The 27,435-nt window shown below is 33.1% G+C and overlaps 1 protein-coding gene across 1 annotated transcript; it reads right to left on the bottom strand.

Annotated features, from left to right (window-relative positions):
• Positions 1–3,054: 3,054 nt before the first annotated feature.
• On the bottom strand, positions 3,055–26,694 carry LOC141344230 (E3 ubiquitin-protein ligase RNF126-like). Its single transcript, XM_073849039.1, has 9 exons — positions 26,591–26,694; positions 14,414–14,472; positions 13,666–13,723; positions 13,110–13,345; positions 11,275–11,343; positions 11,120–11,189; positions 10,890–10,983; positions 8,131–8,246; positions 3,055–4,678 (listed from the first exon to the last, which is right to left on the bottom strand). The coding sequence occupies exons 1-9, from the start codon at positions 26,663–26,665 to the stop codon at positions 4,526–4,528; spliced, it is 930 nt and encodes a 309-aa protein (XP_073705140.1). The 5' UTR covers positions 26,666–26,694; the 3' UTR covers positions 3,055–4,525.
• Between the last annotated feature and the right edge of the window lie 741 nt (positions 26,695–27,435).

Below are 27,435 nucleotides of genomic sequence, written 5' to 3'. Positions count from 1 at the left end.
TTAAATAATTAGAAATTAGAAATCCTAAAACATAAAAGAGAAATTAAAATTCAATCCTAAATTATAAAAAAGAACTAATTTAGTTTAATGCTTAATAGTGATTAATATTTATAATAAAAATACATAAATATTAGATGAAAAGCTTAAACTAAAAACTAGAAATTCTGCCTTGGCAACTAACTAAGGTTTAAATAAATAAAACTAAAACTGGGAAAAAAGAAGTCTAATGGATTTTTTTTTAGACTTACAGTACTAAACTAAAACAGAAACAAAAATCAAGGAAATATTTATATACAATTTCCAAAAAAAAAAAACTGAAATTAAATCTTAAAATATTAAAAAAGCTATTTTTTAATGCTTAATAATTTAATGCTTATTATAAAAAATATAATTAGATGAAAAGCTTAAAAAAACAAAATATAAAAAAGAAATGAAAAATCAATCTTAAAATGCATATAAAAAAACTAATTTAGTTTAATGCTTAATAATGATTAATATTTGTAATTAAAAAAACAATAGATGAAAAGCTTAAAAAACTAAACTTTTTAAATCCTGCCTTGGCAACTAAGGTTTAAATAAATTAATAAAATTAAACAAAAAAAATGAATATTATAGGTGCTGTTTTGGCAGCTAACTAAAATAAAGTGCTTCTGAAACACTGAAATTACTAAAACTAAATAAAAAATTAAAGTCTAATGGAAATGAAAACAATGACAAAAACAACAAAATTTAAAAAAAAAAGCTTAAAAAAGTTAAAAAAAACACCTATTCTAAATATAAATAATACTGAGAAATATTTCTGCTTTATAGAATAGAAAAAAAAAACACTCTTTTGGGAACTTGTATTTTTAAGAGTGAAGCATAAGAGCAGCAGCAAGTCAAGAACACTAACTGATTCAAGCCAAAATAGCCCATAAGTCTCTATACATGCTTGATTTGGTGGTCTCATAAAAATAAATACACACTGCAAGAGCGCAGAGGAGCTACTCTGTCTGAAAACACACAGTAGCACAGTACAGGGAGCGCTCATGTTGTTTATAGCCAGCAATAAAATAACTTGAAAATGAATTTGCAGCAACAGGCCGGTCACTCTTGCAGATAATCACAATTAGCAGCTGCTAATGGAGTCTGGCTGGAGATCAGACACACAGCTGCGGAGCAGGCGGCTGATAACACAGACTACAGCAGCTGCATACAACTCAACACTCACAAACAGTGTTTACTCAAACAGCTGTAAAAGCTTGTACTGAAACTTTGCTACTTTCTGGCATCAGACTAGTGATGCTCATTTAGCCTGATCTGAATAGACTGACCAGCACATTTCAGCACACATTATTTCATGAATCTGTCATTAGATTGAGCTCTCGGCTGTTGAAGAATGAAGAAGCGCATATTATATTATAACAGACAGCAAACCCGTCACCGGTGACTTTAATAATGCAGCAGCAAATAAACTAAACTGAATAAATAATGGCACCTTAATTGCTGCTTGAGGTATTAGAGATGGTTTGAAATGAAAACTAAATTATGAGAGTTTTAGTGACATGGTCAAACAATAAAATAATAATATATTTATTATATAGCACCTTTAAAAGTTGATTTCTCAAAGCACTAAACAATAAAACATCATTATTTGTTAAAAAGATGGAATATAATAGTGGTTTATGTACATAAACTTTAATAAAATAACTAATTTCTAATAAAAAAAAATTATAATAATACTAAAAATCTTTAAAAATAAACTAACTTGTTAAAGTCCTATAATGAATACTACTATAAAGTAAATACTACTATAAAGACTATGATAAGAGTACTAAAAATATAAAACAATATGTACATGAATTTACATGATTTTAAATAAAGCTGTTAATGAAATAAAATATAAGTAAAACTAATTTCTAGTTTTTAGTTAAAATGAATATTTAAAAATTCTTGTGTGTGTATATATATATATATATATATATATATATATATATATATATATGCAATTTAAACATACATTTCCAAATTTAAAATACTCAAATTACTACAAAATTAATTATCAAATTCTTTTTATTTATAATAATAAACACTAAAAATATATATAAAGAAATAAAATTGACTATTTAAAAAATATAATAGTACTAAGAATATATTAAAAAGTACATGACTTTAAATAAGATAATGTAACTGAAATAAAATATAAACTAAATTCTATTTTTTTAGTTAAAGTAAAATGACTATTTAAAAATTCTAATAAATGATATGCATTTATGCAATTTAAACATACATTTCTAAATGTAAAGTACTACAATTACTAAATATTATTTTTACCTATTAAATATATACATTATATAATATATAAATAGAATATATAAAAAATAAACATGCATAAAAATGTACTTATATAAAAACATGCACCTTAATTTACATTTTTAAATCATGTTACTAAAATAAAATCTAAATGTAAAATTTAAAAATGTATAAACACATTAAAATACGATTTCAAAATGCATAATAAATACAAAAAAAAAACGTATTTCTAACTTGTTTAAGCATTAAAGATTAGTATATAAGACTATTTCAAAATTAAAATACTACTTTAAAATAGTACTTAAAATATTTAAATAAAATGATGTACATTGGCTTTTAAGAAAGGCTTTAATTTAATTATTAAATTAATGTTGACTGAAATAAATTACAAACTTTAGTTGAAGTACAAAAATGACTATTTGAAAAATTATAAAAATAAATACTAAAAATATTACCAAAACAAATAAATGGAAAAAAATTTTTTTTTACTAAAACCTGAAAATTAAAATGGAATTGGAAAACATAAAACCTAATAAACCTGATAATAGTATATTAATGATAATAAAACACCACTGTGGCACACACTCATACCTAATACCTTCACATAGGACTCGTCCTGCTTTAAAAGCATCTATTAGGGTAAAAATGAATTAGAACAAATCACAGAAACTCTGGTGTTAGTTTGTGTTCTTGATCTGTGTAGAGACAAATGACATTTTTATGAAACAGTTCATCATCAGCAGTGATACATTCATTCATTCGTCCGTTTGTTGTTCTCCTTTATTATGATTTACAAAAACAAACCATTTAACTTAAAATAAGTTAAAAAAAGTTGCCTTAAACTTAAAGTCACTGAATATGTGGCAGACTGAGAGAAGACAACTGAATGTGAGGAGCTTAAAAATAATAAGAAAGAAAGAGAGTGAGAGAAAGCGAGAGAGAGAAGTTTTTTTTAACATTTTCAGGCCATGTGCCGTTTGGATAAAGGCCTAAAAAAATGCAAGATGAAATAGAGAAACTCTATTTCTCTCATGAGTTTTAAAGGACGCAAATGCTAAATGTAGAAAATCATATCAAATGTTGCCAAAAACCATTCACACTTTTTTTTGTTCCTTTTTTTGTTCAATGTTCTAATAATCTTCGCCAAACAAAAAAATACTGTGCAAATAAATATTCGGAGAGAAACCTGCACTCAGTGTTTTCCTCAGTCGCAGATGTTCTTGGATCGCTTGGCTTTTCACAATATTTAATAAATATGTTTAATATATATGGGTGAATCGCAAAAACATCTCCAGGTTTTACTTAACCCCAAAGTCAAAAGAAATAAACAAGTATTATGCGTATTATCATGCGAATTAAACATTTATTTAGCATAATCTCATTGTTATAATGTAAATACTGTGTTATCAAATTAAAGGCAGTACAACTGACAATATAATCTACAAACATGAATTTAATCATTTGTTTGCTTTACAATAATGAGAATTTGAAAATGACGGGAAACTGCTGTTACGAAAATGACAATTTTCAAAATCGTATTCAAAAATTCAAAAGTAACAAGTTATTGACGGTTCTAAAATAGGCTTTAGCATAACACGGTTTGTTTTTTCTTCTAATTTTGGGGTGAACTGTAACCCTTTTTTTGTGAGATTCCCCCATACGCACGTTCACATATCAGCCACTTATCTGTAAAATAAAAATCAAATGATAAAAAAGGTTCCTCTGGAGAGACACAAAGTCTGCTTGTAAAACGCAGTTCAGCTAGGTGTGTCTTCGGATCTGGCACCGTTACATCCTCGTCTTCTTTTTCCTTCATCTCTCTCTTTTTCCTCAGCATTTTTCCTCACGCTTTCTGCTGATTAAAACCACGTCACGCGGACAGGTGCTGCCGTCTGCCCGCTGCGTGCGCCCGAACCTTGAGGAATGATCGCTTTGAAGTTCAACGGTTTAAAAAAAAAAAGCAACAAAACGCTGTTCTGAAGCAATTGAAGAGTGTATTTTTCTCTTGAGGGGGTTTGGTGTGCTCTCTGACCCGTCTGGACCCGGTTTGGGCTGGTAAAGGTGTGTTAGTAGTGAAGGCCAGGTTCAGAGGTTTGCGTTGAGCCCCGGTTCCACCGTGTCGCAGATCAGTCACCGGTGAGAGGGGAAGGGTGGTGTTGTCGGCCGGGCCGGCGCTGCGGGGCTGAGATGATGATGATGATGTGCTGATGTGTTCGGGATGTGAGCTGAGCTCTTACGAGTTATTGGTGGCGTTCTCGTTGCTCGGAGAGCTTGAGGAGGAAGAGGAGGAGGAAGAGGGGGTGAAATTCATCCCTGATAGGCCGGGCGGATCCGTGGCTGTGTTCTGCCCGCTCAAACTCTTCCTGCACACCGGACACGTGTCATGCTGGGAAACACAGAGAAAAATCATGTAACTACTGTGGCATGTGAAAGTTTGGGAACCCCTTGCAGCAATATTTTGAACAAAATAAGAGAGATCATACAAAATGCATGTTACTTTTTATTTAGTACTGTCCTGAGTAAGATATTTTACATAAAAGATGTAAAAGACATCTAATCACAATAAAAGACATCACAGTAATACTGTGTGTAGTTACCTAGATGATCTACAAATGTTTTTTTTTTTTTTTTGTGATGGTTGTTCATAATCCTTGTTTGTTCTTAACAGTTAAACTGAGCACTGTTCTTTAGAAAAATCCTCCTGGCTTTCCAGCATCTTTTGCATTTTTGCACCCTTTTCCAGCAGTGACTGTTTGATTTTGAGTAGGGCTGCAACTAACAATTATTTTGAGCTTCGATTAGTTTGTCGATTATTTTTGGATTAATTAGCTTAAATCTCATTTTTATTTTATTGACAAAAATCACAATATCCCCAATGTCCTTCAAACAAATGTGTCAACTGAATGTTATGAAAACAGTGCTTAATTTATTAAACCACTGGTCGTAATAAAGAGAAAAGACAAATATCTGAAGAAAAAAACTATAAAGCACTTGACTATTTTTTTTCATAGATAACTGCAATAATAAATTAGAAATAGCCTCCTGTTACTAAAAAGCTTATTGCATATTGCATATTATAGGACTAACCAATACAGAAAGCTAAAAAATGATTTTGGTAATCACCAATACTGTTAGTTTGGAGCAGCAGTGGCACAAACCTTACACAATTTGTTAAACACCTTAAATGAATTAGTTTTATTAAATTCGTTAAGCACTGTATAAAGTGAACAAAGTTTAAATCTCTACATTAAAAACAGAAAAGAATAGCGTAATACAGATAATAAAGACGAATAAAAACAAACTCAGTGTTAACCAAAAGGTAAGAGGAATGTTCTGCAGGAACGAGTTCACGTTTACTGTCATTTCTTTATATAAAAGGTGGCTATTAAGCGTCTGATATTTATATATCAGATAATTACACGCTGTTATCCCTTTACAGTTCCTACTCTTCATAAATATGTGCACTACATGTAGTCTTTTAAACCTAAATGTAACATTCAACAACATATTTTAGCACAATTAAAGTCTCTGTGTTCCAGCTGTCTGACGCTCATTCAGTAAAGATTTAAACTTAACACAGACAGTCAGGTTGGACTTTAATGCAAAAATGGAAATGCTTTTGTGAATTTGTGACATTTACAGATAAGGATATGACCGTAAACTGAAAGTTTTCATGCTGAGGATGCAAACGAATCTGTCAAAGCACCTCAAAGGTTGCTTTTTACGCTATTAGCTTAAAGCTTAAAATAAAGAATTCTCATGTTTAGGAGAGTTTGGATCACGTAACTCTGCTGCAGCATCTCATTCTGTTTCCTCCACTATTTCTAGATGCATTTTGTCCATAGAAATGCGTCATTCAGTGCTGTAATTTGACATGACCCTCTAAAGTTGTACGCGCACTGTGGGCGGACCTGATTAATCGATAATGAGAATTGTTGTCGATGATTTTCATTATCGATAATAATCGATTTTATCAATTAGTTGTCGCAGCTCTAATTTTGAGATCTTTTCACACTGAGGACAACTGAGGGACTCATATGCAACAGATGGTTCAAATGCTCACTGATGCTTCAGAAGTATTTTGATCTCTCAAAGTGCATTAGATCAAATAATTTAACTTTAAAATTTACAAAATGTAAAATTTTTTCTAACTCAATTTTTTTTTAAATATCGCAATAAATACCATATTGTGGACTTTATATTGTGATATTATCATATCGTGAGATTTTGAAATGTTACATTCCTAACATTTATTAAAAAAACTGTTAAAATACATAATGTATTATAAACAATAGAGCTTACGTCCATTGGGCATCATAACAAATGACTGCAGAGGGCGACAAAGGCACAAGTGCATTATGCTTTATTATAGCTTTTTAAATGGTTTTAATATATCATGCAGCCTTGGTAAATTGTCTAATAATGTGTTTCAGGGATTCTCGTCCGTGGAATGCAATCGAGGATTTTTCAAAATCAAATATTCAATTATTTTTCATTTTATTTTATTTGCTGTTTGAATTTTAGTTAAAAGTTTTGGTAATTTTGCTGTGTATTTGTCATTTTAAAAAAAAAAAATATTTTTTTTTTCAGTTTTAATTTAAATTAATTTGGTACATAAATTCAAACCAAATGAAAATGTTGCTTTGCCAACTAGGTTAACTTAAGTTTAATTTTATTTATTAGTTATTGGTTATGTATTGTTATTTTAGTGCAAGTTAAATTTATTTCAATTAACAAAAATTGTTATTATGGTTTTAGATTTAGCGAACTAAGAACCCAGTTTCTGAAGGATCATGTGACACTGAAGACTGGAGTAACAATGCTGAAAATTCAGCTTCACAGGAATTAAAAAAGAAAAAAATGATTTTAAATTTCAATGATATTTCGCAATATTACCGTTTTCTTTATTTCTGATCAAATAAATGCAGCCTTGAGAATAATTTTTCTAAAACATTTTACTGACTTAATTTTGTGTCAATGTATCTTAATATATTATACATATTGCTAAACAAAAAAAAAAGGGAATTCATCATTAGTTTCACAAAGAAGTCAACTTGATGTTGACATTTTTGCCATGCTCCTGAATGCTTCTACAAACGTGTTTTAAAATATGGTTTCAATGACTGATTTTGTTTTAGTTTTTCTCTAAATTATTGTTAGTTGTAATTGTTAGCTATTAAAAACTTGCAAAAGTCAGTTCATGAAGGACATGCACCTCCAGGAATCATTTTAGTGGAAAACAGCAGCACAAAGATTAATAAGCATCTGCCATGGATTTTAAGATATATTGTGACAGCAGTTGCTTTTTCTGTTTGATTAAAGTTTTATAATATTAACACTGGAAAAGCTACAAAAAACATGAACTTGAACTTCAGGTTGACAGCATCATTTATGCTAACTGACAATCCCTCGCTGAGCAATGACTAACTTCAGCTCTTTATTCCCATCCTATTCATTTTCTTGTCATCAAGTTATAATTAACAAAGAGTTTGACAAGAGCATATAGCTGAAAGCCTGCTGTATTATTTTTACAGAAGTACTTTTTAATTGCAACACATGCATATTCATTTTAAAAAGTAACAGAGTTCAAAGGTGCTGTATAACCGGAGGAACCCAAACACAGCAGCAGCAGGAGTTATTAGTGGAAATTCAATTTGCGAACCCCTGCCTTTCTGTACAGAACCACAAAACCATGAAATTAATGTCACAAGCTATAAATTGAAACAGACGTTATCTGGATCACTCATTAACCGCCAAACATACAATGTCAAAAGTTGTAAATATTGAGTTTAGATGATTACGTAAGAGAAATGGAATAAAATAGAAGAGAAACGCCACCTGCTCGAGCCAGGGAACTATACAGTCGTTATGAAAGAGATGATTGCAAGGAAGTTGTCTAACGTTCTCTCCTGCGCTGTAGTCTTCTTTACAGACAGGACACTCTAGACCAGCACCTGAACCACAAAAACAAACACACATCCGAAACAGGAAGCATCAACATCACAATCCAGCACATCATCACAATTCTGATAATGAGTGTAAATTGAGGATGTGAAAATATACAGTACATAGTTGTTTGAATGAATAGAGAATTATTTATCGTGGTATTGTTTAAGTGTTATTTGTTTCATGCACACTGCCATTCAAAAGTTTGGGGTCATAAGATTTCTAATGATTTTGTAAAAAACCTCCTCTGCTCACAAAGGCAACAATTATTTGATCAAAAATACAGTAAAACAGTAATATTGTGTTTGTTTGTTTTTTTTTTTTTTTTACAATTTAAAATAGCTGTTTTCTATGTTGTAAATTGTAATTTATTAAACTGATTGCACTGTATTTTATGTATAATGATTTTTATTCTTAACGGTTTTAATTAATTTTAAATCAATTTTTAAATCATTTTAAATGTTCTTAAATTCTTTGTTTTTATTGTTGTGATTATTTGTTTATTTTTTTATGATTATTTTAACTTTGAATTACCACTGTGTATGAAATGTTCTATATAATTAAACTTGCCTTGCCTTTATTCCTGTGATGCAAAGATGAATTTTCAGCATAATTACTCCAGTCTTCAGTATCACATGATCCTTATTACTAAATATTTCTAATATGCTGATTTGCTGCTCAAGAAACATTACTGATTATTAGCAATGTTGAAAACAGTTGTGCTGCCCAATATTTGTGTGGAATCTGATGTATTTAATTTTGTAGGATCCTTTAAATTTCTTCTCTGAAAAGAAAAGGTTGCAAAAGAACAGCATTTATTTGAAACAGAAATTTTATGTAACATTATAAATGTCTTTAGTGTCACTTTTAATCAATTTAATGCATCCTTGCTGAATAAAAATATTAATTTCTTTTTTTTAAATCTTAGTGACCTCAAACTTTTAAACTGTAGTGTGTGTGTGTGTGTGTGTGTGTGTGTGTGTGTGTACTTACTGTATATACTATCTACACTGTATTTATTAGAGATGTAACGATATTATCAATATCGTGGTATCGCGATAGCAAAACTGTCTCAACATTATCGAAGTCACATGATGATATGAAACGATAGGTCTTCCAGGCAAAAAGTGTAGTTCTTAAAATATATTTAAAATTCTTATTCGTAGAATTTTAGAATTCTACGTTGATGAGAAAACAAAAATCATATGTTAACTAGGTTAAACAAAAGTTTTATGACTAGCTGCCTTTCTAGTTTTAGAATTAACGTTAGATTTTTTTTTTTCAGGAGCAGGCCAGCCACGCTGGGACTAATAATTCATGGTAAGAGAAGAACTTCACTATGATTTTGAGAGGTTTGTGTATTCCATATGGGGGTTTGTCTTTTACAAATGTGTAATTTCTGTTTTGTTTTTTCTTTCAGGGAACAAATTTTTTCTATGTAACAAAGTGGATGGTGAGCAAAGGTGTTGCTGGAATGCCTTAGATGGGAGAAATAGTCAAGATGCAGTGTTCCAGCATTGGAAGACTGTGTATTTTTCAGTGTTATATATGCAATGTTTAAATAAAGAATGTGATATTTTGGAAAAAATGTGTCTGTTTGAATTGAATGTCAGTAGTACCTATAAAATTAATTCTACATAAAAATTATAAAATTTAATGAAATCTATATACAAAACAATGAATTACAATAATATATGGCAGTACATTACTACAGCGTCTTACTGTAAACTGAAATACAGTTGGGTACTGTAAATCCTAATTACAGTAACTTACTGGCAACACTAAGTTACTGTAAAAATCCTTTGAAATGTCTAACAGTGCATGTTATTGCTCTTTTGTTGTTTTTGATTGCTTCCACTGTCCTCTGTTGTAAGTCGCTTTGGATAAAAGTGTCTGCTAAATGTCTAAATGTAATGTAAATGTAATGATATACCTATGAAATAATCATTTTAATTTATTTTGCAGTGCATATGGCTATAATGCTCATTGATGTTATTATTATTATTTTATTTTAATTTATTTGGCTTACTAAAACACCAGTGTGATTGTAATTTAGACTGAGAGCTCTTAATTTTCAAACTTTCAAAGTGCATTAGATAGAATAATTTAACTTGAAAATGTATAAAATTGTAACTTTGTAAAATTTGTCTTTTTTTCAAATATTGCAATAAATATGGTATCATAGCCTTCATATCACAATATTATCATATTGTGGGATTTTGATATTGTTACATCCCTAGTCTCTATGTGTGTGTGTGTGTGTGTGTGTGTGTGTGTGTGTGTGTGTGTGTGTGTGTGTGTGTGTGTGTGTGTGTGTGTGTATAACATATTTTTTTATATTAGACATGTTTAATATTTTATTAATACATCTTATTGCACAAAAACAGGCCTGAAGTTTGAACTAGAAGGTGTAAATTATTTACAAAAGCAGTGTTTTTGCCGGCTGCAGCGACAATGCTTTAAAAGCAGATTCATTTAGAGATGCAGCACTTCAAAGAGGGTTTTACCATGTGGGAAGTCTAAAGCTAAAGCATATCATGCTGTCAGTATACAAAACCCTCTCTGAGAAATCACCTCTGCTAAAACATGAAACACAGATCAACTAATGCTCCAGCAGTGTGTGGTCAAGTATCAGACGTCTGTGTTCTTACCCACGTGCTCCTGTGTTATCTGGACTGTAGGGAGATTCTTAATCTTCTCTTTGTCTGCCGGAGGGGGACCCGTATTTTCAAACTGATTTAATAACTGCAAGACAACAGGGACAAAAAAATAAGTATATGATAATACTGTTTTTTTAAATGCACTAATGTAGGAACATGGGGCTCTGTAGAGTTTCATACTGCTTGTGGTTATAAAATAAAGCAATAAGCCACATGAGGACCTGTGTTATGATGGCATCTAATCCATTGGCACCCCATGCATAGTCCATTGGGTTCGAGTGCAGCATTCCCCTGTAGGACAGCAGTTTAGAGCACAGTGATCAGCTGTGGTTTATCAAACACTGAGAAATGATGCAAAATGAGACAAGGGGCTTACCATGGCCCCATCGCCATGTTTGGCATAGCTGTCGGAGCAATAATTCCATTAACTAATTGCTGAATGATTCTGTGAAAAAAAAAATTCTAATGTAACAAAAACATTTAATTTCAGTTTTAAAACTTGCAACACACCGACAAACATATATACTTTATTATTACTGCACAGCAGAGATACCCAAACCAAGGCCTGCATTATGACCTTTAGAAAAATATTAAAACATACATATAAATTAGAAATTAAGAAATGCTTCAAAAGCATGTTTTGTTCCAAGTATTTTTTTTTTACCCCCTTATTTTGCATTCACATAAAATTCACATGAGTGATTATAATAATTGGAATAATAATTTCAGCATTTTTTTATTTTAATTTTAAACATTTTAATATAATATAGTTGGAAATAATGAAATATTTAATCCTTTTGGCCAATGGCAAATTAAATTTTTGGCCTTTCATATTAAAAAGTTTACGCAACTCTTGTCTACAGTAATAGCCATAGTATATTATTACACAAGTAATAGTATTTAATGAAACAGGGCTCACCACACCTTTAGACCAAATTAATTTTCTAAAGTTGATCACTAGGTAAGGAATTAAAGAGTCTACCATCATAAAAAGCTGAGTATAACTAGAAAAAAAATACAAATTACAAAATGTGTTTAAAACCACAATATTTATATATATTATTTTTATATATATATTTAGAAATATACACTGCCGTTTAAAAGTTTGGGATTAGTACGATTTTTAATGTTTTTTTAAAGACGTTTCTTATGCTCATCAAGGTTGCATTTATTTGCTCAAAAATACAGAAAGAAAATGTACTATTTCAATTTAAAATAACTGGTTTTCTATGTGAATATATTTTAAAATGTAATTTATTCCTGTGATACAAAGCTGATTTTTCAGCATCATTACTCCAGTCTTCAGTGTCACATGATCCTTCAGAAATCATTCTAATATGCTCATTTATTATCAATGTTGAAAACTGTGGTGCTGCTTATTATTTTGTTGGAACCTGTGATTTTTTTTGGCCAGGACGCTTTAACAAATAAAAAGTTGAAAAGAACAGTGTTTATTTAAAATAGTAACGACATAAATACTATCTAAAAGTTTGGGGTCAGTAAATTGTTCTTCTTTCTTTTCTTTTTTTTGAAAGAAATTAATACTTTTATTCACCAAGGATGTGTTAAATTGATAAAAAAAGTGATAGCAAAGACTTATATTAATAGAAAAGATTTAGCTTTTGAATCAATGCTGTTAATTTTTGCCTTTTATTCATCAAGAAAAATGAAAAAAGAATCACAGGTTTAAAAAAATATTAAGTAGCACAACTGTTTCCAACATTGATAATAACAGTAATTAATCAGCATGTTAGAATGATTTTTAAGAATCATGTGACACTGAAAACTGAAGTAATGGCTGATAAAAAAATAATCAGCTTTGCATCACAGGAATAAATTCTATTTTAAAATACATTAATATAGAACACCATTATTTTAAACTGTAATAATATTTTTTTCTGTATTTTTGATCAAGTAAATGCAGCCTTGATGCGCATATACGAATTCTTTAAAAAAAACATTAAAAATCTTACTGATCCCAAACTTTTGAGCAGCAGTGTATATGTGTATTTTTTATTTATTACCTTGACATTTCTAGGTCTGGAAATCACTCACAATCATTTTTAAATTCCTTAGAACGTCCTGATTAGTTTCCGTCATAGTTGGAATTCAGAAAAGACAGATCTTCAATAAATTTAAAATCTACAATAATTCAAAATGCAAACGCAACTGAATAAATCTGCAGTACATTGCCATCTCCTGAATTCTTACCCTTCTAAAGTGGGTACACCCTCATGCCGTGCCCCTTGTCTCCGGGGAACGTGTCGTCCCCGTGGCTGTCTCGCCCCATAGCGCTGTCGTGAGGCCATCTCCCGTTCTCTGCGGTTCTCGGCATCACGGTTGTCTTCCGCTGGCAAACCCCCCCTGAAGTCGAAGCCCTCATCGAAGATCCCCAGAGCAAACTGCCCGTAACCATGTGGGAACGTAAACAAGTGCTGGTCCACATTCTGACGGGTCAGAGGTAAAGCGTTCATGATTTTCTTAATGTGGCGTCTGCGGTTTTCTATGCAAAACTGGAGGCCTGGGAGAATATTCTACACTGCTTTTAATAATTTGATGATGATTTGCATGCTTGCATCGAATAACTATAATAGTCTAAAAATGTATGTTGCACTGGATAATAGCAGCTGTTAAATGCATAATGTCAAAGTTTGCATTCTGGGCATGAAATCTCATTTTTTACTCAATATACATGGATCAAACTTTGAATGCCAAGTGACCTCAGCAGCCAAAAGCAGTTACAGAGATCCAGGGGATGACAGCTCACCTCAAACGAAGGTCGATTCTGATCATTAGAGGCTGTAGATGTGGACCCATTCTCTGAACTGAAAAAAAAAAGAAAGAAAAGGATGCAAAGAAAGAGAGAAATTAATTTTTAAAAATGGTTAATGTCACCCTGGACCACAAAACCAGTCATAAGGTCAAAAGTCAAAAATTTATACATTTATATTTACAATAAATAAGCTCTCCATTGATTTATGATTTGTTAGGATAGGACAAAATTTGGCTGAGATACAACTATTTGAAAATCTGGAATCTGAGGGTGCCAAAAAATCTAATTATTGAGAAAATCACCTTTAAAGTTGTTCAAATGAAGTTGTTAGCAATGCATATTACTAATCAAAAAATATTTTTTAATATATTTAAGGTAGGATTAATATCCTAATGATTTTTGGCATAAAAGAAAAATCGATAAGTTTAACCCTTACAATGGTGTTTTTTTGGCTATTTTTGCTACAAATATACCCCAGCTACTTAAGACTACTCTTGTGATCCAGGGTCACAAATAGCAAATGTATATAATTAGGAAACTCAGCTTTAACAAAAAATGTGATAGGAAATCTAATGCATGTAAAAATCAGTGTTTAGAGCTAAAATGCCTTCATCCTGTTAAGGAAATCAATTTGACACCGGTTTCCTGATGTGGAATCCCTTTCAGAGAAACAAATTTTGTCAATACAACATTTTTAAATGAATAACTTCTCCAGATCCACAGCAGCAGGTCAGTACTTTACCTTCCCTCTTCAGGTAACTCTTCAATGAATCCAGATTCACACCGCGGACAGATGTAATCCTGAAAACACAGGTCAGAACAACATTTTAATATCACACTGAACAAACTGAGAAACAATTACATTTACAGCAAAATGTTGCTTTGGTGACAAATTGAAATGAATACATATGTGTAAAAATAGTAAAATAACTAATACAATTAAATGTGTACACACACATACATATTAGGGGTGGCACGGTACATGAAAAACAACCGAACCGTTCGGTTCGCTTGTCTCGGTTCGGTGCGCGTGTGCGTCGCACGGTTCAACGGTTCAACGCATGCGCAATGTAGCCTCGTGAGTGTCCTTTTTGCGTGAAATAAGAGGTGTGTGTAGACATAGAGACAGTAAAAGTGCAGTGCTGCAGGTTACGTCACGTGTAGAAATGGCAAGTGGGAGAGATAAGGAAGGCTGCCCGGAGTTGGAGGATGCGGCGTTCATCCAACTTGGCTGTGCTTTCAATTTTATTAAAGGAAAGGATGAAGCTGATTGGTTGGTTCATGTCACATGGCCTGCGGTGAGCTTGCGGAATTTTGAAAAGTTGAGATGTTTTTATCTCGATGCGGCGCGGACGCGCCTGGAAAAAACGAGCGTGTCGCACCGCGTCGCTTCCATTACGAGCGCGCATACCACGCGTCTACATTTGAAATAACAAACTTGAGTGCGCAAAAGAGGCTTCATGTGAACGGCCCCTTAGCCAGGTCAGTTCTGTGGGAACATTTTGGATTTCATGTTACCTATGATGAAGACGGGAATAAAAGAATAGATCGAACTGAGACTGTGTGCAAGCATTGTGGAAAATGCATATAATATGCTAACGGCAACACTTCTAACTTGTCAGTTCATCTGAGAAGACATCACACCAGTGTGTTGGTAGACATGCAAGTTAATTCTTCAGTTCAATCTTTATGTGCTAAAAAGGCACATAAATTCCTGTGGAGATACACATTCTCCTGTTTTTGCCAAATAAATGAAAAGCATGTCATCAATGTCTTCTCTGTTGCTGTATCAAATCTCCCCTAGCTTTCCTCATAGATGGTCTCAATAATGTGCTTAAAGTCAAGTCCAATTCAGCTTGTGCATGATTACATGATAAAACTTTTTTTTAATAATGTATCCTAAATTGTGGATAATCAAGCTACATTTCATATGCCAAAACAAACTTCTGGAGTGTTAAAAATTAAAATAAAAAAAATAAAAACAAGAACCGTACAGAACCGAAAACCGTGACCTAAAACCGTGATACGAACCGAACCGTGGGTTTTGTGAACCGTGCCACCCCTAATACATATACACATATACATATATATATATATAGAGAGAGAGAGAGAGAGAGAGAGAGAGAGAGAGAGAGAGAGAGAGAGAGAGAGAGAGAGAGAGAGAGAGAGTTATATAGCACATACAATTTATAACACTTGAAATACAATTAAAATAAAAAAAATTAATCTAAAAATTATATATTAAATTAAACTGAATAATAATAAATGCTATAATAGTATATATACATAAAATGAAAATAGCTTTGCCAAATAATATTAGTGCTGGGCAATGATTAATCGCATCCAAAAAAAATTGTGTACATAATATATGTGTGTGTGCTGTGTATATTTATTATGTATATACTGTATAAATACATACACATGCATGTATGTATTTAATAAAAATATGTTATGTTCATATATTAAATACATATATAATAATATATACACAGAACACACAAATACATTATGTATTGTACACCAAACTTTTAATTTGGATGCGATTAATTGTTTCCCAGCACTAAATATAATTTATTAGCTTGACCTTCATTATATCTAAGAAATGTACCAGCTTGCAGCATTAATATGAAATGTTTTAAGCATTTAATCAGATTTCAGTCAGAAAAACTATGCTTTATATTAACCATCAAAGATGATTAACAAAGTTCAACTGAGAAAGCAATTTGTGTATACTCTGCATCAATTACAAATGGACTAATAGATTGAATGTTCAACTAAATAAAAAGAGAAAAATGCTTTGAAAATTTCATGACATGTCTAATAACACCAAGATTGCATACTGATGTTCAGCATTACGCATAACATTAATGTTATTGATAAAAAAAAAAAAACAGAATTAATAAACAAAGAAAATCTAGCTTTTCATTTAGGAGTCCATGATGACAGACAGGTAAAAATCATCTGTCATTAAACCATACAGCACAGTCAAATATCTAGTACATGCATTTTGTTATTTTGTTGGCATGTTTATATTGTGATCTAAACATAATGCAGAAGAGGGTGACTGATCTGACATTGCAGCACTGTGACATCTGCAATCTGGACACAGGGAAGCGCTGCTTGAACTGAGCAGATTTGAACAAAATTGTAACAGCTGACATTCATAAACTTCTACACATCCTCAGCCTCTTAATGTGTTTGTATAAGAAATATTTTGCCTCACATGATATGCTTTCATGTACAAATAAACATGTTGCACATTTGACATTATCACAAATAAATTCTACAGGATTTCCTCAATTATACAAAAAAACTTCTGCATCTGTTCCTATATCATGACCTCCAGCTGACCTGCAGCAGCACTCTGTCCTGTTTGGGCCCTTTCTAGAATCTCCACACAATAACAGGAGGATAATAATGCCACAGAATAATGAAGAGACAAGCAAAAGAGCTTTGTGACGCCATGCATTCTCTTCCCTGCTCCCCTCTGAAATCTCATACAAGGAGCAGCACGTGCGGAAAGATCTCTATGCCTCATATTTCCTGACAGCTAGAGATGATGTGAAACTGACGAATTAAACAGATCCGTGGTGTAAGGTTAATTGCTGAGAATGACGTGTCCTGGGTCATTCAGAGTGAAGCTGACTGTGAGTAAATCAGGGAGTTTAACAAATGACATCACCGTTCTCCAACCGAATTAGCTTCATTTATCATGAGTGTCAGCAGAAAGTTGTAGAGCAAGAGAGTGTGACCTTCACTAGCACATGCTGTGTGATAAAACCAACTAAAGCCTACTAGAGACACCTGTGTTATTTGTGACCCAGGACCACAAAACCAGTCTTAGGTAGTACGGATATATTTGTAGCAATAGCCAAAAATACACTGTGCGGGTCAAAATTATCAATTCTTCTTTTATGGCAAAAAGCATTAGGTTATTAAGTAAAAAACTTGTTCCATGAAGATTTTTGGTACATTTTCTACCATAAATATATCAAAACTTAATTTTTGATTAGTAATACGCATTGCTAAGAACTTCATTTGGACAACTTTAAAGGTGATTTTCTCAATATTGAAAATATATTGAATATATCAATATTGTGATTTTTTGGCACCCTCAGATTCACGATTTTGTAATAGTTGCATCTCGGACAAATATTATCCTATCCTAACAAAACATAAATCAATATAAAGTGTATTTATTTTGGTCACATTTTAGTAGAACTGAGACACAAGTGTATTTCTTAATAATATTTTACATTATTTTCTATTTTCCATTTTAATTGTAACATTTTATGTCAACATAGTCTTATATTTTTTTATTATTCAGATTTAGTTTTAGTTATTTTAGTATCAAGTTAAAATAAAATAAAATCAGAAAAGTTGCCTTGCCAACTAAATAAGTATAAGGTTCATTTTATTTCAAGTAACACAAACGTGTGTGTGTGTGTGTGTGTGTGTGTGTGTGTGTTTAATGATTTTAGTTTCAGTTAACCTATATAGCAGGATCTTGATCTTAATCTGACATTACTCATAATAATTTCTATGAATCATCTTATTATACAACTAGTCTTCAGTTACAGCCAAGAAATTGGACCTACATGAATCACAATTCAGATAATAAAACCACATAAACACAAATCAATAAAATTAGTCCAACTTATACATCAGGTAAAGACAAAAAGACATCAAACTCACATAGACAACTCGACTGACGTATATAAAACTATTCATTAAAACTAGTGATGCTCCGATCGATCGGCAACCGATCATGATCGGCCGATATTGGCTAAAAATAGCTTTATCGGCGAACCCCAAAAGCGCCGATCAAAAAAGCCGATCACTTGACGTAAATTACTCGCGCAACTTTTTCACACGTGCATGCACGGCGCCTAGGTAAACAACAGCAGAGCGGAGCTTACCAGTGGCAACATGCAACATGAGTACTAAATTCTTTATTAGTTTTGTAAGGGTAGTCTTGTTCTTGGGCATGTGACTAAGTTGTGCGTGCACAGAGCGCTGACTGTAGTTTTGCCGGAGAAGTATACTTTCGGTTTCATTCTGAGTGGTGAATGTGCGTGCTTGAATGTAAATGAATGTATCTTTCTATACCCGTCATATTGCAATAATGTTACCGCTGTATGTCTGATTGTTGTCATCAGTTAATGTTGTAGTTCAGTCCATATAGAATGAGGAGAAACGGTGCGCGTGTAATTCACGTGCGTATGTTTAGCGCCATTTTATCGCATCGTAATTCTAATGAACGCAGATGAGGTGAGGTGAATGTTTATGTTTCCTATATACAGAAAGATTCTGATATATCACATTTAAAGGAGAACTCCGGTGTGATATTGACCTAAAGTGTATTGAATCATGATACCGAGTGTGAACGTACCTTGCATATTTCATCTCGGTTTGTGTCCAGCTGTCCGAAATCTGGGGTCAGTTAGCCGATGCTCACAACAGCTTGTCAATGAAAATCAATCGGGCATCGAAGGAGCCATGTAAATAAATCACTGTTTTACGCCATTTACGAGGCACAAAGTAGCTCCACACTTCATCAGTAGACTTCCTAGGGCCCTGACATTTAAAACGAGACATTGAGAACTCAGAAAAAGCACCGGTAGTTTATTTACAAGAAGATTTATACAAACATCTTCCACCAGGAACAGAGCAGTCGCCGCCATCTTAAATGTAGTCACGATAAGTCGAGTGTCGAGCACGAAGGAAACTACAACCTGATACGTTGATAACCTGATAAATTCATTGGTGCTCCACACTCGATTTATCGTGACTACATTTAAGATGGCGGCGACTGCTCTGTTCCTGGTGGAAGATGTCTGTATAAATCTTCTTGTAAATAAACTACCGGTGCTTTTTCTGAGTTCTCAATGTCTCGTTTTAAATGTCAGGGCCCTAGGAAGTCTACCGATGAAGTGTGGAGCTACTTTGTGCCTCGTAAATGGCATAAAACAGTGATTTATTTACATGGCTCCTTCGATGCCCGATTGACTTTCATTGACAAGCTGTTGTGAGCATCGGCTAACTGACCCCAGATTCCGGACAGCTGGACACAAACCGAGATGAAATATGCAAGGTACGTTCACACTCGGTATCATGATTCAATACACTTTAGGTCAATATCACACCGGAGTTCTCCTTTAATTCAGCCTAAACCATATTTTACTACCTTTACCCTAATGACTGCAATGCTGGATAATATAATCCTTACATCATCTTAAAAAGCAGCTACAAATAACAAGCAAAGAACATTTACAATATCAAAGAACATAGCCTAGTCTAGTGCGAGGTGCACTTTAATATAAATAAATATCTTCCCCAAGCGGCGCGTTAAGGCGACGTGGCCACTCTATGCGTGTGTTTATATCACGACAAGTTTCTGAAGCATCCTAGAACCGACTCTCTGCACTGCATCGCTAAAGTTAGGCGCCTTTTTGACGGATAATAATAATAATCGTCTTGCTATCGTCAAACCCTGGTGAAAAAAACAGCATATGCTGCTTAGGTATGTTTTGGTGCTGGGATGCTGGTTTTAGCTGGTTTATGCTGGTCCTTTCCTTTGCTGGTTCATGCTGGTTCTTTGGCTGGTTAATGCTGGTCCTTGACCAGCAACATGACCAGCATAAACCAGCAAAGGACCAGCATTAACCAGCATAAACCATCTTAAACCAGCATCCCAGCACCAAAACATACCTAAGCAGCATATGCTGTTTTTTTCAGCAGGGAAGGCATCAGCAACTGGCGATATCTCTAACTATTGTCGATACAGGATACTATCGTCTCCAACCCTAACTTGGTGGCTCTTCAAGATCTTGACTGTAGCCTATTTCTAGAGTTTTTTTTTTTTTTTTTTCAATATAGTTAATTTAGAGTTAGTTTCATTTCCACAAATGGTGCAAACTCTGCTAGATTATAGATCAAAGATTCCCATTCCCCTGCCATTCTGTGATCGGCAGTGATCGGCAATCGGCAGATCATGATCTTGGTGATCGGTAATCGGTGATCGGCCCCAAAAATGCTGATCGGAGCATCTCTAATTAAAACTAGCCTGGTGATCTCACATTAACTAGTCTTCAGTAAGAGACAGCTATGTTATCCAGACAACTGAACCATATGTGCAGAATTAACATCTCAGCAATTTAATATAAAAGGTTATGAGCTGAATGTATTACTGTTTACAATATTTAGATAATAACACTAACCATAAAACAGCTAACTATATTAATCAAAGATCAGAAACCTAAAGCACACATAAGTCTTCAGCATTTGCTTAATTAAAAAACATTGGTTATTGTACCATTTAACATGATTTGTCAACCAAACTAACCAGTAGCTCTCATAACAATCAGCCAGCCTTCTGTCAACTAAACTAGGGCTGTCAAACGATTAATTGCGATTAATCACATCCAAAAAAAAAAAGATTGTTTACATGCTATATGTACACATGTATATATTAAGGAAAATTATTTTAGATTTATATATAAATGTTAATTATTTGACCAAAATAAGAGGCATCATACAAAATTCATGTTATTCTTTATTTAGTACTGACCTGAATAAGATATTTCACATATATGACGTTTACATATAGTCCACAAGAAAAAAATAATAGTTGCATTTTTAAAAATGACCATTTTCAAAAGTTCACATACACTTGATTCTTAATACGGAGCTGTTACCTGGATGATCCTCAGCTGTGTTTTTTTTGTTTAGTGTAGGGATGCTCATATTGACCGTTTAACCGTTAACGACAGTAAGAATTTTAACCGATTATTACTATCAGCTGCATGGTGAAAAAAAAAATTACTCACGGGCGCGTGTCGAGTGCGGCTGTTCAGACATATTTTACTGAGTAAGCACCTGCTTTACCTTCTCTTAGTTTGTGTAACTGATGTAGTAGCCTATATGCAACACGATGGCAGAAGAATAAGACCGGTAACGTTAACAGTTCTTCAAAGCGCATAGAATGATTCAGTGTGTTTTAGTTTTGTCATCTTAATTAGGTAGTTATTTAATTTATACTTATTTAGTGTAGGCCTGTTTATATTATTCTTTTTTTATTTCATTCTGATTTTCTCTGTTCTCAGAAGCGCAGCTGATAATTTGAGTAACGTTATATATGAATGCAGTTTTTGTTGTTGCTCTGTATGCTGCTGTTTACACGTTAAAATAAAACATTTGCTTGTATTTTTAATGTATCATCACAGACACTCGTGCATTATATTTTTATTTTAAACGAATTTATTATTCTAATTTTATCAGTTAAAGGTTGTATCAGCGATTTGGTATCAGCGATTTGGTATAACATAAAGTGTCAATTTCAGCTGACCTTTCTTCACGATCCGCTCGCTGCCTGCCCCATAAATTGTCTGTGAAAAAACCGCGTCTCTCTGGTCAGCCTAGGGACCCTAGGCTGACCAGAGAGACGCGGTTTTTTCACAGACAATTTATGGGGCAGGCAGCGAGCGGATCGTGAAGAAAGGTCAGCTGAAATTGACACTTTATGTTTTAGGCTAGAAATCGCTGATACAACCTTTAACGGTTAATGTTTGGATAACGAGCAACGGTTGTCAGTAGGGATGCACCGATCCGACTTTTTCACTCCCGATACCGATGCCTGGGCTTTGTATATCTGTCGATACCCGATACCGATCCGATACCATTGTTGAATTAATAATAAACTGCATACCTTCCACCTTATACCTTCCTTCCACCATGTAGAAGAAACTACAGGCACCAAACTTTCCTAACTAAGACAAAACAGATGCAATGAATTGCATACCTATTTATTTGTTATTTAAAGAACAATTCTGCATTCAAATCAAAAATAGAATGTAATCAAACTTCTTAAAATTAGGGCTGGTCCGAATACCATTTTTTGAGCTTCGGAGGGAGGGGCTGAACATATTCTTCCCTCTAATAAAGGCAGGAATGTCTTTCTGTTTGCATCTTTATTATGTCGAGAACAGTTCATCCAATCGATTTTTGCTGTGGACCCAAGGAAGTGCAGTGTTGGATTTTGGTGCAATATAGACACATAACACGTTCAGAATTAATAAATTTTAATAGAACATTGCAAGTTGGAAGCGGCGCGCCTCACGCAGGCAGAGCTTGCTTTGAGAACGGACATCGTGCTAGTGATACAAAACACACAGGTCTGTTAAGAGCAATACTTTTAATAAGGTAGCCTAACATTTTTAAACAAACAAATCACTCCCAAATCAGAAATTAGCAGCACATTAATTACTGACACCGTAAAGGGTAGGCTATTTAAATAAAAGAAGAACGAAAAAATGGTGCGGTGTTTAGGCTATATATAAATAAATTTATATCTAAATTAGGCCTATTTATAAATAAATAAATTTGAAACCCAAAATAAATTAGGCTCAAACATTATTAACAAACGTGCGTGTTTATTTGAGCACTTCCGTCAGTGAACAAGCAGCCTACAAAATGCTAAAATAAATAAAAGAAATAATACATTTAAATATGAAACTAGCCTAAATAAGAGTGTTAAATAATAGGCTATTAAACAAACATTCGTTGCAAAAATTCCTAACAACCTCGACAGCTCATCAGAATTACTGGCCCGAGTCCGACTGAAACCGGTCTTGTTTCTCTTTCTCTTCCCCATTACACAGCTGCTGTTTTTAATAGCAATGTGATTACCTTTATTTTCGTTTATTTAGGTTATAAAGTAAATTTAGAAATATATTTGGAACACTTTTTATTTGTTAAATTCAAGTTTTTGTTTTTTAAAGTAACGACTGAACGGCCAGCGTAAAAAAACAATTTAGGCTTCTCAAGTCATCACGATTTAAATTAAAATCCATAGATATTAAAAACTTAAAGCATATCACAATATTAGTTTAATCGTTTAACCTAGATAAATGTGTGCTATTAGGTGCATATCCAATCGTTTGTGCAGATAGTAAAGCTGAAGCACGCTTGGCAGGACATGAAAGCGCTGGTGCGATGTGAAACTTCATTTTTACTCATAAAGGTAAGACTAATATATCATCTGGAACTGTAAATAAATAATTTACATAATTCAAATCGAAAACAAAACTATTTCAATCAGCTATAAACCATAAAGATGCATTTAGGCATTAAAGGCGCGCGTGAGCAGATGGCGTCCTACTATCATGTACCAGCGTCAACTTCATCTTTGTGTCAAATACTAGTTTATTAATAAATAATTCGAATATCTCCTTACTTTTTTCCCACGACACATTCATGGTAATTATTTTTGCTGGGGCTTTGGGGTTTAGCCTACTGCGTGCATTTGAACTCGGAGGCGCGGTTGTCATTGTGACAGCACAGCCCTAGTTTTGCTTTCACCATTCATTTCTTTCACCAAGTGAGCCCGACTGTACTTTATTAATCTCAAAATTTAAAATCGAATGCCAACCCACCGAACGAATATTTGAATAATCTGGTCCAGCCCTAATTAAAATAAATTTAAATAAATAAAATGTAGTAGAAATGAAAAAAAAAAAAACTGGATCGGCCCGTGGATCGGTTAATTTTTCCGATCCCCGGTCCAGCTATTTTTTCAATATCGGGGTCGATATCCGATCCTGATATCGGATCGGTGCACCCCTAGTTGTCGGTCAGGGAAATTAACCGAAATGAGCATCCCTAGTTTAGTGATAGTTGTTCATGAGTCCCTTGTTTGTCCTGAACAGTTAAACTGTCTGCTGTTCTTCAAAAAAATCCTTAATGTCCCACAAGTTCTTTGGTTTTTCAGCATTTTTGTGTATTTGAACCCTTTCCTTTCTCAATTTTGAGATCCATCTTTTCACACTGAGGACAACTGAGGGACTCATATGCAACAATTACAGAAGGTTCAAACGCTCACTGATGCTTCAGAAAAAAAACACAATGCATTAAAAGCCAGGGGTGTAAACTTTTGAACAAAATGAAGATTTTTCCTTTTTTTGCTTCAATGTCATATTTTTTTTCATTTAGTACTGCCCTTCAGAAGCTACAGAAGATGTTTCCCAGAAGACAAAATAAGTTAAATTTACCGTGATTTTCAAATTCTTTCTTTTCAAAGCTCTTAATGCATTGTTTTTCCTTCTAAAGCATCAGTTAGCGTTTGAGTCCCTCAGTTGTCCTCAGTGTGAAAAGATGAATCTCAAAACCATACAGTCATTGTTGAAAAGGGTTCAAATACCCAAAAATGCTGAAAAACCAAAGAATTTCGGGGACATAAAGGATTTTTCTGAAAAACAGCAGGCAGTTTAACTGTTCAGGACAAACAAGGGACTCATGAACAAAAAAAACAGCGGTGGATCATTCAGTTAACAATACAGTATTAAGAATCAAGGGGATGTAAACTTTTGAACAAGTTCATTTTTATAAATACAACTATTATTTTCTCTTGTGGACTATATTTAAATGTCTTTTATGTGAAACATCTTATTCAGGTCAGTACTAAATAAAAAAATAACATGCATTTTATGATCCCTCTCATTTTGGTAAAACAATTAACATTTTGCAGATTCTGCATGGTGTATGTAAACGTTTGACTTCAACTTTATAATCTAAATTATATACAAATATATATATATATATAAAACCAGTCTTAAGTCGCTGGGGTATATTTGTAGCAATAGCAAATAAAAATTATTAGGAAATTAAGTAAAGATCATGTTCTATGAAGATTTTTTGAAAAATTCCTACTATAAATATATCAAAATGTAATTTTTGATTAGTAATATGCATTGTTACGAACTTAATTTGGAGAACTTTAAAGGTGATTTTCTCAGTATTTAGATTTTTTTGCACCCTCAGATTCCAGATTTTCAAATAGTTGTATCTCGGCCAAATATTATCCTATCCTAACAAACCATATATCAATAGAAAGCTTATTTATTGAGCTTTCATATAATGTATATATCTCAGTTTTGTAAAATTTAACCTTATGACTGGTTTTGTGGTCCAGGGTCACATATATATATATATATATATATATATATATATATATATATATATATATATATATTTTTTTTTTTTTTTTTTTTTAAATATATATACATGAATGTGATTAATCGCAATTAATCATTTAAGAGCTCTAAACTAAACAACATAAAGCACTCAAAGTCAATCTTGAAACAACCTTTGACCAACTTAACCTAAACTAAACCTAAAATTTCACTCTTGAAATATACACAATAAATAGGCCTAGTTAAAAACACAACAACTAACCAGCTGACCACATAATAACCAAACAACTGTTTCAATCAAACACACTACAAACATCAGCTTCCAATCAACTTATTTACATTGAAAACCAACTGCATATTTAGTTAAAAATTGAATCTAATAACCAGTTTTTAGTTATAGCCAACTAACCTACATGCCATGACAGATCAGACACCGTATTAACAGCACAATATTTAATAAATAACACAACTAGTTACCTAGCTAACCTCATAACCAGCTCTCTGTTTAGATCAAGTAAACCACGTTATATAAATATCAGACAACTGAGCCACATCTGACAAGATCATAACTAAACACAATTATTTCAATATTATATTATTCGCGATGACAAGTTGGTGAAAGTAACGTTACCGAGTTCATGTCATAACAAGCAGCTCTCTGGGTTGACAGGTTAACGTTACACAAACAGCAGAGCTCCGGAAAGATCTTTAATCTCCGCTCAGTTCTTCCAAAAATCCGTCTGATTAAACTCGCCCCCTCCCAAATAAGTATAATTCAATTAAATCCTCATTTTAATCCTGATTGTTGCTATTGGCAACCAGCAGCCTGTTAGCCGTTAGCACAGCCAGCGCGGAGAAACGCCTAATAAAACAGGCCGTTTGTTGCGTTACACCCATCCAAACCAATTTAAAGCCTTCGGGAGAGGCTCGTTAAGACCGCGGCGTCTTACCGGGAGCCGAGGGCTGATCTCTTCCGAACACCGGTGACAGAAGAACCGGCAGGGCCGCGGGGGAGCTTCCGCCATCTTTGCTGCAGGACCGACTGAGAGCGAGAACGAGGCGAAGTATGGAAGCCCGGACGGAGCAACAACTAGTGCTGTGTGTGAGCGAGTACGGACGACGGAACGCGTTTGGGAAAATACACACAGTCTTCAGATCAAAATATGTTTTACAGTAAAAATAAACCATACAATAAAAACTTGTTTTAGCAATATAAACAAGCTAAAGGTTTCCATAGGACAGGCCAATTTCGGTTTTAGATCATGTGTGTTAAATATAGATTTTGTGTGTGTTTATTTTTGTTGATTTTAATCACTTTCTTAGGCACAAACATTTATTTATTTATTCATTCACTTATTTATTTATTTTAGTGCTGGGGAACCATTAATCGCAATTTGTGTATTATAGCTGTTTATTTATTATGTATATATAAAGACACGCACATACAGTATATATTTAAAAATATTTACATGTATATATTTTTATTCATATAATTTATATTATATGTAAATAACATAACGTATTTTTTTGTGTGGGTGTGTGTGTGTGTGTGTGTGTGTGTGTGTGTGTGTATATATATATATATATATATTGTTTTTTTTTTGTTTTTTTTAAACAACATAATTACTACAACTTTAACTACAGTTAAAACAAAATACAATAAATACAATAAAAACTCATTTTAACTATATAAACAAGCTAAAAATTTCCACAGGACAGGCCAATCTCGGTTTTAGATGATGTATATTAAATATAGATTTTGTGTGTGTTACGAACAAGTATTTATTTATTCATT

This window comes from Garra rufa, chromosome 10 (assembly GCF_049309525.1).
Source record: "Garra rufa chromosome 10, GarRuf1.0, whole genome shotgun sequence".
NCBI lineage: Eukaryota > Metazoa > Chordata > Actinopteri > Cypriniformes > Cyprinidae > Garra > Garra rufa.
Note: the sequence above shows the minus strand (reverse complement) of the source record. Positions and strands in the feature narration are given on the sequence as shown.

Bases quoted from the DNA above. Each gene is read 5' to 3' on its own strand.
- LOC141344230 (XM_073849039.1), bottom strand. From the start codon at position 26,665: ATGGCGGAAGCTCCCCCGCGGCCCTGCCGGTTCTTCTGTCACCGGTGT. The intron at 11,344-13,109 runs GTAAGAATTCAG...TTTTTTTCACAG, and splicing joins GGTGTACCCACTTTAGAAGG to AATCATTCAGCAATTAGTTA. The intron at 8,247-10,889 runs GTAAGAACACAG...TTTGTGGTTCAG, and splicing joins GATAACACAGGAGCACGTGG to GTGCTGGTCTAGAGTGTCCT.